Source organism: Aethalodelphis obliquidens, unplaced genomic scaffold (assembly GCF_003676395.1).
Source record: "Aethalodelphis obliquidens isolate GAN/ISIS:26980383/991018 unplaced genomic scaffold, ASM367639v1 scaffold14, whole genome shotgun sequence".
In the NCBI taxonomy this organism is placed as follows: domain Eukaryota; kingdom Metazoa; phylum Chordata; class Mammalia; order Artiodactyla; family Delphinidae; genus Aethalodelphis; species Aethalodelphis obliquidens.
In genome coordinates, this window is record NW_020837958.1 from 35025539 (window position 1) to 35041885 (window position 16347).

Sequence of the window (16347 nt, forward strand, 5' to 3'; positions counted from 1 at the left end):
CTCTCCTAAGAAGTGGTCCCGTTTCTTTTGAGGAATTTCTCTCTCTCCCTACCCAGTCACCCAGCCCCATTTAATACATAGTGCAAATAGGAGCTGCTTCCACAGCCACTCACTCTGACTTACATGACCTATTTCATCTCTGGACATAATTATCAGTCCACTGGTGGACATTTGACTCTAGAACAGTCTTCCTTCAATGTGGCTTGCTCCTCAATGTAAAAGGTCATCTTGTCAGCATTCTTAAATACAACCAGTACTTCCTATAAGAATGGTTTTCTATAAATTATATAAACTTGGGAAATAAGTTTAAACATTCAGACTAAACTCTTAAAATCCAAGAAACAAGGATCAGACAATGTTTGTTTACTTCTGTAAGGTATTTTCCTAAGTTCCTCAAAAGTTGTTAGCTGCATCAGTTTACATATTTGATATTCAAAACCAAGTTATTGTAGCTCTTTCCACATTTTACTTGTGAAATATCATTTTAGCATTTTTATTTTTGCCTTTTTATAACCTAATTTCCATTTACAAATAACATTATCATATGAAATCTATCACTCATGAATCGTATTTCTATGTGCACTTATAAATGTTACATCAACATTTCAAACTAAGCTTTCACACTATTGAAAGACTGCATATCGTTATGAAATCAATAAATAATATGCTGCTCCTGGAGAACTTTTGAAAGTTATGCTCCTGCTTACGAGGAACTTTTTTACTTCTCAAATTGGCACTAACTAAAACAAATTTTAAAATAACAGTTGTTGGTGAGGATGTAGTGAAAATGCCAGTCTCATTCTTATACACAGAATGTAAAAAAATTATTGATATCTTTCTGGTGAGCCCTTTGGCTTTGTGTGAGTCTTTAAAATTTTCATATTCTTTGATCCATTAGTTGTATATCTAAGAATTTTTCGGGCAAAAGTGAGATGAGGATGAAGATTTATATAGAAAGATGTTTTTTGTAGCATTATTTATAATAGAGAAAATAGAAAGTGCATATTATGATCAAGGGCCCATTATAAAATATTAATAGTAAAGCATTATATTAATCTAGGTTTAGTATTATCTCAATTCTGATGAAAAAATACATGTATGAAAAAAGCCTAGGATAAAACGTTAACAGTAATTGTCTTCAGGTGTGGGATTATGGGTGATTTCTTCTTTATATTTTTATATATTCAAAAAATTTCCTGCAGTTAATATTTGTTAATTTTATAATTAGTAAAAATTAACATGTTAAAATATTTTCTGAGCCTGCAATGCACGAAGTATGACTTTCAGAACTGAATAAACAATATAGGAACACCTGGTTAAGTATGATGAGATAAATAACATGCATTTCTCTCTTTTTTAAAAGAGAGGAGGGCGTCCCTGGTGGTGCAGTGGTTGAGAGTCTGCCTGCTGATGCAGGGGACACTGGTTCGTGCCCCTGCGCGTCCGGAGCCTGTGCTCTGCAACGGGAGAGGCCGCGACAGTGAGAGGCCCGTGTACTGCAAAAAAAAAAAAAAAAAAAGAGGAGATGTAAGCTTAAAACAATTTCTGTCAATATTAACGAATCTATTAAAATAAACATTTAGCTCCATATGAGCTAAGTGCGAGGCATTCAGTATGCCAAGTACTTGGGCATATAAAGATGGTACTGAAAGAACAAGAAGCTTTCTGTCATTTCTTCTGTAAAGTTTTCCATGGTTTCTCTGCTACGTTAGGTTAGGTTCTCTTCTATCATTGTACTTACCATGATATACTGAAATTATCAGTTCATTTTTCTGTTTCTCCTAATAGTTTATCAGTTCCTTGAGAATAGGGGCCATATCTTTTTCATTGTGTATCCCAGTATCTAGTAATTTGTTGAATTAGCCTTGATGTGAATGTAAGAAGTGGTGATGCTTGAGGTGGATTTTGAAAACTGAATGCCTATGATAAATCACTTTTAGTTTACTTTACTCTTCTTTTTTTTTTTTTTTGCGGTACGCGGGCCTCTCACTGTTGTGGCCTCTCCCGTTGCGGAGCACAGGCTCCGGACGCGCAGGTTCAGTGGCCATGGCTCATGGGCCCAGCCGCTCCGAGGCATGTGGGATCTTCCCGGACCGGGGCATGAACCCGTGTCCCCTGCATTGGCAGGCGGACTCTCAACCACTGCGCCACCAGGGAAGCCCTACTTTACTCTTAATGAAATCCTTTATTCTCCTATAATATGGGTATATGAAGAGTTACTATACTGCAGCAGTTGTTAATTTTAGTATATGTGCTGCCGAAGTGAGCACAGTTGTTAATTTTAATTGAGAATGTTTTCATTTTGCCTTTGTCAGACGTGACCTCGGTTTTAGCAGATAGTTCAGAGTTGGTCAGTAAAATGAACTTAACTTTCTGTTTATCTTTTAAAGGTAAGATTTGGTCATAAAGTGATTTTAAAGTCTAGGTGAGGGCCGGGGGGAGTTCAGTTCACAGGGATGAGGATGAGAGATGATAGTGAATTTTTTTTTTTTAAATTGAATCAGCTGTTCACCCTGACACTAAAAACCAGAAAAAAATATCACAAAAAAGAAAGCTATAGACTAGTATCACTGATGAACATAGGTGTAAAAATCCTGAACAAAACAGTAGCAAACAGAATCCAACAGCACATTAAAAGGATCATACACCATGATCAAGTGGGATTTATCTCAGGGATGCAAGGATTCTTCAATATATGCAAATCAATCAATGTGATACACCACATTAACAAATTGAAGAATAAAAACAATATGATCATCTCATTAGATGCAGAAAAAACTTTTGACAGGATTCAACATCCATTTATGATAAAAACACTCCAGAAAATGGGCACAGAGGGTACTTACCTCAACATAATAAAGGCCATATAGCACAAACCCACAGCAAGCATCATACTTAATGGTGAAAAACTGGAAGCATTTCCACTAAGATCAGGAACAAGACAAGGATGTCCACTCTCGCCACTCTTATTCAACATAGTTTTGGAAGCCCTAGCCACAGCAGTCAGAGAAGAAAAAGAAATAAAAGGAATACAAATTGGAAAAGAAGTAAAACTGTCACTGTTTGCTGATGACATGATACTATACATAGAAAATCCTAAACATGCCACCAGAAAACTAGTAGAACTAATCAATGAATTTGGTAAGGTTGCAGGATACAAAATTAATACACAGGAATCTCTGGTATTCCTATACACCAACAAAAATCAGAAAGAGAAATTAAGGAAACACTCCCATTTACCATTGCAACCAAAAGAATAAAATACCTAGGAATAAACCTGCCTAAGGAGGCAAAAGACTTGTACTCAGAAAACTATAGAACACTGATGAAAGAAATCAAAGATGACATAAACAGATGGAGAAATATACCATGTTCTTGGATTGGAAGAATAAATATTGTGAAAATGACTATACGACCCAAAGCAATCTACAGATTTAGTGCAATCCCTATCAAACTACCAATGGCATTCTTCACAGAATTAGAACAAAAAATTTTACAATTCATATGGAAACACAAAAGACCCCGAATAGCCAAAGCAATCTTGAGAAAGAAAAACGGACTTGGAGGAATCAGGCTCCCCGACTTCAAACTATACCACAAAGCTACAGTAATCAGGACAGTATGGCAGTGCCCAAAACCAGAAATATAGATCAGTGGTACAAGATAGAATGCCCAGAGATAAACCCACTCACATGTGGGCACCTAATTTACTACAAAGGAGGCAAGAACATACAATGGAGAAAAGGCAGCCTCTTCAATAAGTGGTGCTGGGAAACTGGACAGCTACATGTAAAATAAGGAAATTAGAACACTCCCTAACACCATACACAAAAATAAACTCCAAATGGATTAAAGACTTAAATGTAAGGCCAGACACTATAAAACTCTTAGAGGAAAACATAGGAAAAACACGCTTTGACATAAATCAGAGCCAAGATCTTTTCTGACCCACCTCCTAGAGTAATGGGAATAAAAACAAAAATAAACAGATGAGACTTAATTAAACTTTAAAGCTTTTGCACAGCAAAGGAAATCATAAACAAGACAAAAAGACAACCCTCAGAATGGGAGAAAATATTTGTAAATGAAACAACAGACAAAGGATTACTCTCCAAAATGTACAAACAGCTCATGGAGCTCAATATCAAAAAAACAAACAATCCAGTTAAAAAATCACCAGAAGACCTAAATAGACATTTCACCAAAGACATACAGATGGACAAGAGGCACATGAAAAGATGCTCAACATCACTAATTACTAGAGAAATGCAAATCAAAACTTCAGTGAGGTATCACCTCACACCAGTCAGAATGGCCATCATCAAAAAATCTAGAAACAATAAATGCTGGAAAGGGTGTGGTGAAAAGGGAACTCTCTTGCACTGTTGTGGGAATGTAAATTGATATAGCCACTATGGAGGACAGTATGGAGGTTCCTTAAAAAACTAAAAATAGAACTACCATATGACCCAGCAATCCCACTACTGGGCATATACCCTGAGAAAACCATAATTCAAAAAGAGACATGTGCTGCAGTGTTCGTTGCAGCACTATTTACAATAGCCAGGACATGGAAGCAACCTAAATGTCCATCGACAGATAAATGGATAAAGAAGATGTGGCACATATATACAATGGAATATTACTCAGCCATAGAAAGAAAGAAAATTGAGTTATTTTTAGTGAGGTGGATGGACCTAGTGTCTGTCCTACAGAGTGAAGAAAGTCAGAAAGAGAAAAAAAAATATCATATGCAAACACATATATATGGAATCTAAAAAAAAAAAAAGGTACTGATGAACCTAGTTGCAGGGCAGGAATAAAGAGGTAGACATAGAAAATGGACTTGAGGACATGGGGTGGGAGGGCGAAGCTGGGGCAAAGTGAGAGTAGCGTCGACATATATACACTACCGATATAAAATAGTTGGCTGGTGGGAAGCAGCCGCATAGCACAGGGAGATCGGCTCGGTGCTTTGCGATGACCTATGGGGGTGGGATAGGGAGGATGGGAGGGAGGCTCAAGAGGTAGGGGATGTGGGGACACGTGTGTGCATATGGCTGATTCGCTTTGTTGTGCAACACAAACTAACACAGTATTGTGAAGCAGTTATACTCCAGTAAAGATCTATTAAAAAATAAAAAAAAGTAATGAAGCTATCAGTGAAGAAAAACAAAATTTGAATCAGGTGTTAAGGTTTCCTTTACTTAGATGTCCAAATAATCAGAATGTTGTTGCTTTTACTTCAAAGTGAGTTGGAACAACATGTAGAATATGTAAACACATGAAGCTCTTAAAAAGGATTGCAGAGGGACTTCCCTGGTGGTCCCGTGGTTAAGACTCTGCGCCCCCAATGCAGGGGGCCCGGGTTCGATCTCTGGTCAAGGAACTAGATTCCACATGCTGCAACTGAGAGCCCACGTGCTGCAACTAAAAGATCGCGCACACGGCAATGACGGTCCTGCTTGGGGCAACTAAGACCTGATGCAGCCAAATAAATAAATAAATAAATAAATATATTTTAAAGTATGGCAGAAAGCAATTAGGCCTAACATGTAGTCTCTAGCCCCAGATTACTCACAGATTATATCCCCAAAGTTCAATTTTAAGTTGATCTGGTTTTTAGTGTCACAGGGTAATTTTATAACAATAATGCTATATATAGTCCAATGGTCTTCAACCAGAGGCGTTTTTGCCCCCCCAGAGCACATTTGGCAGTGACCTGGAGACATTTTTGGTTGTAACAACTTGGTGATTGTAGGTGGGGTGCTATTAACTTCTAGTGGGTTGAAGCTAAGGATGTTGCTAAACATCCTATAATGCACGGGATAGCTCCCAGCCCCCTGCCTCCAACCCAACAAGGAATTATCTGGCCCAAAATGTCAGTAGTGCTGATGTTGAAAAACCCTGTCTAGACAATGGTCAAGTTCCCAGGCCACTCTAAAAATCTTTATTTAACCCAAAACAGTTCTTATAACCCATAACTGAAGCTTAGTGCTAATGGTACCATTTCATTTGTCACTTAAAATTACTTTGTCTCCATAGAAAAGTTCTTCTTAAATATCAACCTGAGATACTGAGAAGACGGCTTTCCTTACTGGGAACAAAGTGCAGTTGCTCCCATGGTGTGGAGACTCCAATTTTAATGCCTCTGTCTGTTGTTCCTAGCTTTTCATACGTGTTACTCTTTTGAGAGTCTATAGGATAGGGATTGCCTGTCATTTCAGTGTTATGTTTAGAAGGTAGTTTTAGACCCTTTAAAACTTGAAAATGTTTAATCAGTATATCAGTTTATTCAACAAATATTCATTTAGAAATAAGTATTAATATAATGAGTATTCAGATTTTTAAGTACCCTATAACCAAATTCACTTTGATTTTATTAATAGGGTCAGGAGCAGGTCTGGGGAAAATAATCCAGAGGTTTCCACAGAAGGACTGGGATGATACACCTTTTCCACAGGGAGTTGAACTGGTAAGTGGTATTGTTTTATTGTACTTTCATAATGATATTTTTCCTTTCATGTTTCATTTGTGGCTATATTGATGGTGCAGTTACTTTTAAATAATTTGGTGATTTACCTGTAACGCATTATTAGAAATAATCGCCCTATACAGTAAACTTTGAATATACTGATTCTGGAATGTCTGTTTTGCTGTTCTTTTTCCTGTTTAATCTTCTCTTTAATATTAAAGGTGAAATAGATGATTTTTATATACCTGGAAGCTGAAAAATTCCTCTGATTCTTTTAGTCACAATCTTAGCCTAGTAGCTTCAGTGATAGTGTGTCACTAATCAAATAGTTATTATATTTTTTTTCTGAAAATTTCTAGGTCGTTGTTTTAGTGACAACTAAACAAAAACACAGACAAACAAAACCAAAGGTTGGTTTAATAGTGACCAGTCATGGTTTGAGTTTGGCCTTGAAATCAGAATTCTTTCTTTCCAGTTACAGAATCTGTATGTTGCTTTATAATAGTGCAGTTCAACTGCTTTATTTTTGTCAGCCGTTTTAAAGGAATTTAATGGTGGAGCATAATTTGTGATGACCAGGACATTCTGTCTGGTGGTGGATCTATGGTGGTAAAATGAGACTGAGAAGATGATCACTAAAGTATTTTTCAATATGACTATAAAGTTTAGAGAATGCATATATGTGTGTATGTATGTATGTTTGTGTATTCACTTATATTGTGTGTATGTTTACATACACACACATATACATGAGCAGTGTTCATCAAAGCAGTTCTTGTTGAGCGATCATTTGGTATAATATGACAATGAAGAGGAGACTGCCTGGGTTGAAATCCCACCTGTACGGTATGACTTCTGACAAGTTACTTAACTTCTTGAACAGCCGTCTTCATCTATAAAATGAGGATAATGATAATAGTAATCTCATAGGGTTACTGCAAAGGTAAAATGGGAAAAATATGAATAAAATGCTTAAAACAGTGTCTTCCATAAAGTAAGTGCTCAATAAATGAGGTAGCTTGTTAATGTTATTATTGTTACTGTCATTGTTGCTGTTTGTTTGACATATTGCAGCACCTCCCCCAGAGGAAGAATTGTTCATTCTCTTGTTAGCCTGGATCAGAAATATTTATTAGGAATAAAACTGATGTTGAAAATTATGAATTTTCTTGTCCTAGCAAATGAGTGTCCATTTCTGCCTCGCTGAGGATAAAAGGTACATTTCTAAATGCTTAATTTTGATTGTTAAACCCAGTTTTGTAAAGAAGGCTGTGGATTCTGTAGACACACAGAGAGGGTAAATCTTGAGTTTAGGCATTAAAAATGGGGAAAGAACGTGAGGATCTTTGAGATAATCGAAAATACATAGTGGTCTCTGCCCCCAGTTCCTGGCACAGAGCTTCTGAAGTCCGTCTAAGTGTTATGAGTGTCTTTGATCCCGGTTCCTGACACAGGGTTCCTGAAACCTTTGTAAGTTCCTGGGTGATATGAATGTCTTTTGTTCTAATGAGGCGACTCTGGGTGGGCTCCTGGATGGCTCCTGGGTGGGGGCTGGTCACTGGAAAGACCAAGCCATGATTAGAAGCTTGGAATTTTCAGCCCCATCTGCTATTCTCTTGAAAAGGGAGAAAGACTGAAAATGGAATTAATGATTGATCATGCCTACGTGACGATGTCACCATAAAAATCCCCAAAGTTGGGATTTGGAGAGCTTCCAGGTTGGTGAAACGTGCACCTACTGGGAGGGTGATGCACCCCAACTGTACAGAGAGAGAAATTCATATGCTTGGGACCCTCCCAGACCTCACTCTGTGTATCTCTTCATCTGGCTGTTCATCTGTATTCCTTATCATATTCTTTAATAAACTGGATAATGTAAGTAAAATGTTTTCCCGAGCTCTCTGAGCCACTTGAGTAAATTAATTGAATCCAAAGGGCTGGAGGTCACGGGAACCTCCGATTTATAGCCAAGTCGTACAGAAGTTGTACTACTGTACAACCTACTTGCAATTGATATCTGAAGTGGGGGTCAGTCTTGTGGGACTGAGCCCTTAACCTTAATCAGTGAGTTAAATTGTAAAATTGTAGGACACCCAGCAGGTGTCGTGGATAATTGCTTGTTTGGGGGGAAAAAACCCCACACTGGGTGACTAGAAGTGTCAGAAGTCAAGTGTTCTGGGTAAGGTAAAAGTTACCACACAGATGGAGGAGAAAAGTAGGTTTTTAAGAGAGCCCTTGTATTCCTTTCTCTTCTCTTCCACATGCCTGCAAATAGTAATAATTGGTCTTATGGTGTGGATAACTGGTGTTTGTACTATTAAAGCTTTTAAACTCTGCTTCACTGTCCTTTTTAGTAATGATTGAAAGGGGAAAATTTTGGTACTGGAGACCTTTTAGAACTTTTTGTGAGTTCCTACCTCCCCTCACATCAATGTGTGGATGGATATAAACTACATCAGTTTGAAAATATGAACAGTGAACCACCTTCATAAATTTCAAGAACAGCAGACATTATTGGGTCAGAGAGAGATCATGATTTGACTCTAGCTATTTAGCTATGACTGAGAAGGAATAATTTTTGTGTTTTGAAAGCTAAGGCATAGATACTGTGATGCCTCTGATATTTCTCCCGTAGTGATGGAGAGACACATGTTGATTTTAATAGTTAGTAAATGGATATTTTTTCTTTGTGTGACAGACACTCCCATGTTCAAGTGCTGTCAGTGCCTCTCCAATAACAAGTAGAGCCGTGTGCTGCTGGATTGGTGAAACCGAGGTGTTAAGAGGTAGCATAACTTTTCCTCACCTAAGATCTTCCTAGATGACATCTTGGCTGATTCTTCATGAAGCATTTCAAGATTTTGGGAGCCAGATTAATATTTAAAGAATATTTGAAGTGCTGGATTACATTGGGAATTTTTTCTTTTAATTTTTTCGTAACTGATAGCAATTCTCATCATCTAATGTCTATTGTGCTTTGTCAGGTACAGAATAAATTTGTTTATCTAACAAAGCCCATTTTTAATTTTTATTTAAAAATTTTTTAAATTTTATTTTATTTTTTTATCTTTTGGCTGCACTGTGTGACACGTGGGATCTTAGCTCCCCGACCAGGGATGGAACCCGTGCCCCAGCAGTGGAAGCACAGAGTCTTATCCACTGGACCACCAGGGAGGTCCCCAAAGCCCATTTTTAAAACATAATAGAACATTAACTGTTAAATTTTTGTTGTCTTATTATTTATGGCTTTGTGCTTTACTTTATAGGTTAGGGAGGTGCAACTATTCTGCATGTTAACAGCAATAATTGAGTAACTGTGATATACTGTGTAATCTAGAGCAACTCCTGCAACTTCAAGACCAGAGATAGGCCTAATAAAATTTTAGTCTAATTGAAGGTGATTTGGCTCAGAGCCTAGGTGGTTTTTTGATTCCAGGGTGGTAGTGACCCTTTTGTGATGATTTACATGGAAAAAAATCTTACCCTACCAAGGTGGTAGTAGTGGAACAAGTTTTTAGCATGTAACATTAATGTTAATATCTAACAGTTACATACAATTCACAGACTGTGATGAACTCACACATTAGATGATTAGAGGTAGTATATCTAATTTAAAGGTAGGTAAATTGAGGATTAGGAAGTTTTAAATGGTTTCACTAAGGTCTAGCAGCTCAATGGCAGCAGAGCTAGCATTCAAACCCAGGTTTTTTGACTCTTAGTCTCAGCCAAGATCTGAGAGTATTCTGAGAGTATTCTCAGAGTGACACTTTAAGCTATGGTTAGCATTTGGACTTTAATGTAAATGCAAGATCTGAAAACAGGATTCTATAATTTGGAAGAACTGAGGTTCAGAAATGTTTAAAAGCATGCTGTGTTAAAAGAATGCTGTGTTGCCTCCTCAATAAGTGCTGCTGGGAAAACCGGACAGCTACATGGAAAAAATGAAGTAAGAACACTCCCTAACACCATACACAAAAATAAACTCAAAATGGATCAAAGACCTAAATGTAAGACCAGACACTATAAAACTCTTAGAGGAAAACATAGGCAGAACACTCTATGACATAAATCACAGCAAGATCCTTTTTGACCCACCTCCTAGAGAAATGGAAATAAAAACATAAATAAACAAATGGGACCTAATGAAACTTGAAAGCTTTTGCACAGCAAAGGAAACCATAAACAAGACCAAAAGACACCCTCAGAATGGGAGAAAATATTTGCAAATGACAAAGGATTAATCTCCAAAATTTACAAGCAGCTCATGCAGCTCAATATCAAAAAACAAACAACCCAGTCCAAAAATGAGCAGCACACCTAAATAGACATTTCTCCAAAGAAGATATACAGATTGCCAACAAACACATGAAAGAATGCTCAACATCACTAATCATTAGAGAAATGCAAATCAAAACTACAATGAGGTATCACCTCATACCAGTCAGAATGGCCATCATCAAAAAATCTACAAACAGTAGATGCTGGAGAGGGTGTGGAGAAAAGGGAACCCTCTCGCACTGTTGGTGGGAATGTAAATTGATATAGCCATTATGGAGAACAGTATGGAGGTTCCTTAAAAAACTACAAATAGAACTACCATTCAACCCAGCAATCCCACTACTGGGCATATACCCTGAGAAAACCATAATTCAAAAGAGTCTTGTATCACAATGTTCACTGCAGCTCTATTTACAATAGCCAGGACATGGAAGCAACCTAAGTGTCCATCGACAGATGAATGGATAAAGAAGATGTGGCACATATATACAATGGAATATTATTCAGCCATAAAAAGAAATGAAATTGGATTATTTGTAGTGAGGTGGATGGACCTAGAGTCTGTCCTACAGAGTGAAGTAAGTCAGAAAGAGAAAAGCAAATACCGTATGCTAACACATATATGGAATCTAAAAAAAAAAAGTTGGTTCTGAAGAACTTAGGGGCAGGACAGGATTCAAGACGCAGACGTAGAGAATGGACTTGAGGACACAGGGAGGAGGAAGGGTAAGCTGGGACAAAGTGAGAGTGTGGCATGGACATATCATACACTACCAAATGTAAAATAGCTAGTGGGAAGCAGCCACATAGCACAGGGAGATGAGCTCGGTGCTTTGTGACCACCTAGAGGGGTGGGATAGGGAGGGTGGGAGGGAGATGCAAGAGGCACTGGATTTGGGGATATATGTATATGTATAGCTGATTCACTTTGTTATAAAGCAGAAACTAACCATTGTAAAACAATTATACTCCGATAAAGATGTTAAAAAAAAAAAGAATGCTGTGTTATTAGAAACCAACTTCACTTATTTTTTTCGGAGGATAAACCTGGGTTCAGAGCATAGTATTAGACTTGAAATTATTTTCTGTTGCCATCTTTCCTGCCCACACAACAAGTATTTCATGTATTTAAATTCTAAATGAAAGGTATTGTAAACAGTGCTGCAATGAACATTGGGGTGCACGTATCCTTTCGAACCATGTTTTTCTCTGGATATATGCCCAAAAGCCAAGACATAGAAGCAACAGATGAATGGATAAAGAGAATGTGTACATATATACCATGGAATATTACTCAGCCTTTAAAAAGAATGAAATCATGCCATTTGCAGCAACATGGATGGACCTGGAGATTATCATACTAAGTGAAGTATTGGTAAGTCAGACAAAGACAAATATCATATGATATCACTTATATGGGGAACCTAAAAAAAAATTAAAAAAAATGATACAAATGAACTTATATGAACAAAACAGAAACAGACTGACAGATTTAGAGAATGCACTTATGGTTACCTGAGGGGAGGGATAGATAGGGAGTTTGGGATTGAGATGTACACGCTGCTATATTTAAAGTAAAATTCCTTTCCATGAAAAAAAAATAAATGAAAGGTAATTCTGTTCAGAATGAAGACTAAACTTTATGACTTGTGGGAAAGGATTTAAGGCATTCATTCGCTAATAAGTCAAATCCCAAATTTAATTTAGAGGATGCTGAATTTAGTCTTGCTGCTTTTGTGTAAAGAAATCGCCTTCTCTTTCTTTTCTTCTATTGAGAAATGCTGAACTTTAATTTGGATGGTTTTTAAAAATAAAAATATGAAAATAAGCTAAACCAAACATAATGACTGCTTTTCCAATTCTGGGATATTTTTATCTTTTTCTTGTGCCTTTTAGGCATACATGGAAACCACAGACAGTCATATAAATAAAGTTTCAGTTAATTTTAGAGACAATATTTCAAAGAAAATGTAAGAATTGTTTTGCAGAGGCATTCTATGGCTAACAATCTATTTCTGATTATGGGAAGAAATATTTTTATTGGCTTGGTTTTGGGCATCAACAAAATAGTATTGTTTAGGCACTAGCTCTTTTTAAAGATGCCCTGTCTCAGAAGTGAATTTTTTTATATCATAATTCAGAAAACATGCCACCATCTTCACTAGGGAATGCCTGCACTGACGCATTTGTAAATCTTTCTGATTTTTTTAGAAGTCTAAAGTACTGTGATAAAAAATGTTGTGGCTTGAGTAAAAGAGGATTAACCGTGTCATTAGAATTTATAAATTTGAGGTTCTTAAGATATTAGCTCATTTATTTAAGTTATAGACTAATGATTTGACTACCTTCAGTATGAATCCAGTTTTCTGTAATTATAAGTATAGATTGGGGAGAAGAGGTAAAAAAATCTTGTATTCAGCATTCTGCAGTTGTAACATAGGAGAAGTAGCCTTAGTATGGGATGCTATTTGAGGGCAGAGAAGTAAGTATAAGTATCATGTAATATTTTAATTCTTTTAGTTGTTTAGAATGCATTGAATACCGCAGATGGGCTAGCAGTGGTCCATCTGACCTAGATATAAATACTGTTTGGTCAGGAAACCGAGTGTAGAAAGGACGGAAGAGAATTTTCTCCCCTCTTTGTAGAGGAATATGCGTGAAAGGAGAATGAGAAAGGTAGTGAACATACTGGATGACAGAATCAGGGTTCACAAAGATTTTAAAAGGCTGGAGTTACGGGCCCTTTATGTAAGAGGATTAAATATAATAGGTGAAAATGTAGGTCCTGCATGTGAGTATAAAAAACTAGCTGTATAAGTAATATTTAAAATAAAGATAGGCCGGATACTTTCCCAGCCAGAGAGATTTGAGATCAGAAGACAGCTAAAAATAAAAAATATATAATTATAAACGAGACCTATGAAAGATACTGTAGGTAGCATCTAAAGCCTCTGTGCTGAGGTAGGGTGCTTGGTGATGAATTTAGTTTTAAAGCTGGTGTAAAGGATGTGTGGAAGAACTCTTGATTTTGCATAGAGTTGAGGCTGAAAACAAGAACATTGCTATGAAGTATGAAGACATGGCTTTTTTTAATTTATTTTTTTATTGAAGTATAGTTGATGTACAGTGTTGTGTTAATTTCTGCTATACAGCAAAGTGACTCAGTATTCTATGAGTAGTCTATGAGAATACTCAATGTATTCTATTCCATTACGGTTTATCCCAGGATATTGAATATAGTTCCCTGTGCTATACAGTAGGACCTTGTTGTTTATCCATTCTATATGTAATAGTTTGCATCTACTAACTCCATACTCCCAGTCCATCACTCCCATACCACCCCCCACATGGCAACCACAGTCTGTTCTCTGTGTCTGTTTCTGTTTCATAGGTTCATTTGTGCCATATTTTAGATTACACATGTAAGTGATATCATATGGTATTTCTCTTTCTCTTTTTGACTTCACTTAGTATGACAATCTCCAGTTGCATCCATGTTGCTGCAAATCGTATTATTTTGTTCTTTTTTATGACTGAGTAGTATTCCATTGTATATATGTACCACATCTTCTTTATCTGTTCCTCTGTCAATGGATATTTAGATTGTTTCATGAAGACATGGCTTTTGAAACATACTAAGGACTACAAAAAGGACGTTTAAAGTTATGTTCACAACAAAGCAAGTGGGTACAAATGGGGTTTAAGCTGGAAAGTGGTGGTTTGAGCTCACATTTTTGTTTCCTACTCCCAAAGACACAGTTGTCTCTTTGAAGTAATAAAACTGCATAGCAGGTAGGAACTCCATCCTGTAGATGGAGTCTAGAGGATGCATCTGAGATAGTGGATTCTCTCAACATCTCTGAGGTAGAAGAAGCTAGTCAGTCTTGGTGTTACTCTTCTCACATTCCTTGATGCTTACTAAGGTGGTTTGTTATACTGTACTAGACTTTCAGTAGCTTACAATTCTGCTTATTTTACCAATGTATTGATAGCCTCAGTTATGCTAGAGAATCACCTACCCAGTCTCCATGGTCTGCTCTCAGAACCACCTCAGGAGAGGTTTTCTTGCCATGTTGGGGTCCTGCTATCCCTAATGCTTTGACGCCATGGTGAACTTCCTGAAGAAGACGTAGAACTACAGTACACAAGCCTGACCTACTACAAATTCATGTTGTTTGCAGACAGCCTGGCCCCGTTACCACACAGAATACTGCTACTGATCTCTCATGTAATTGTCTGTCATATCACCACTATGGTTGTTCTATACTTTTTAATGTCCAGTTCCTTGTTCTATTCTTCATTTTCCATTGATCCCAAGTATTAACTTTAAAAAGTCTTTTCTTGAGTTTATTTCTTAGCTATTATCCTATTTCTTCTTCATTATAAAATGTTTCAAATGATTATTCTTCATTTGCTGTCTCTATTTCTATAAGAGACTGGTGTGGTACTCTGGAAGCAATATGGGATCTGAAACTTTAAAATCTTAAGCAAAGTTAATTTATCTTTCTGATAATACTGCTTTTCCTACAGGACTGTTATCAGGTGATTGTCTATTAATATTTTAATAAACTATAATGTTATGATTTCTTGCTGTCCACTCGCATCTCTTACATCCATCTCACCCACATTTCAGAGGTTTATTCTGAAGTACACTTTATGTCCTCTCCATTCTGAAATCACAAAGTTGAAGTTTAGTAATATTTTCTGAATTCATTAAGTTAATAAATACTAGATGTTATAATAGGTGAACCTTGAAGCCTTAGTGGCTAGAATGGAACAAGCTTTTTTCTTCTTACTTGCATAATCACTTACTTGATTAGTGACAGTGGTGTAGACAGGAGTGTGGTTTGCTGTCTTCAAAGTGTGGTTCTCAGGGTCATCTTGGGCATCAGCATTCAGTTGGCAGAGTAGTAAAAGAAAGCATGGAGGTGGGTTTTATGGGGTAGGCCTGGGAGGCTGTATACATCACTTCTATCCTGTTCCATTCATCAGAAATCAGTCATTTAACCACAGTTAACTGTAATGGGAGTTTGGCAAATAAAGCCTAGATGGGTGCCTAGGAGAAAAGTGAAACAGATTTAGTGAACAACTACCTTTCTTCTGCCACAGTGTTCTTGCTGAAATTCAGAGGCCTTTTCCCTTATCTTAATTCTCCTTGACCACTTTATTTTTTGACATCATTAATTCAGTCTTTGTGGTAAAATAAAAAATGAACACTGTATTTAGTTTTTGTCTCAGTTCCTGGCACAAAGTTCCTGAAATCTTTGGAGTTTACTGTCTTTTGTATGCTAATGAGATGGCTTATGAATTTAGGGAACGCTAGGTAGCTTCAGGAAGGGGGCTGATGTGCCACAGGAACCAACCATGCGGTTAGAGGTTTGGAAATTTCAGCCCTACTTGGGAGGGGAGAGGGGCTGGAGATTGAGTTCAATCACCAATGGCCAACGAGCTAATCAATCATGCTTACCTAATGAAGCTTCCATAAAAACCCCTAGATGAAGGGATATAGAGATCTTCCAAGTTGGTGAACACATCTATGTGCTGGGAAGGCAGTGTGATTGGAGAAGGTGTGGAGGCTCTGTGTCACCCCCTCC

The 16347-nt window shown here is 37.2% G+C and overlaps 1 protein-coding gene across 6 annotated transcripts in view; it reads left to right on the plus strand.

Annotated features, from left to right (window-relative positions):
* SBF2 (SET binding factor 2) overlaps positions 1 to 16347 on the plus strand; it is a 459568-nt gene that overhangs the window by 79565 nt on the left and 363656 nt on the right. For all 6 annotated transcript variants that reach the window (XR_003434541.1, XM_027115413.1, XM_027115415.1 and 3 more), the window contains exon 2: positions 6390 to 6475. Coding sequence is in view for 5 of the 6 variants with exons in the window: in XM_027115413.1 (XP_026971214.1) it covers positions 6390 to 6475 (86 nt within the window). In the remaining variant the exon portion in view is untranslated. The remainder of the gene's footprint in view (positions 1 to 6389; positions 6476 to 16347) is intronic.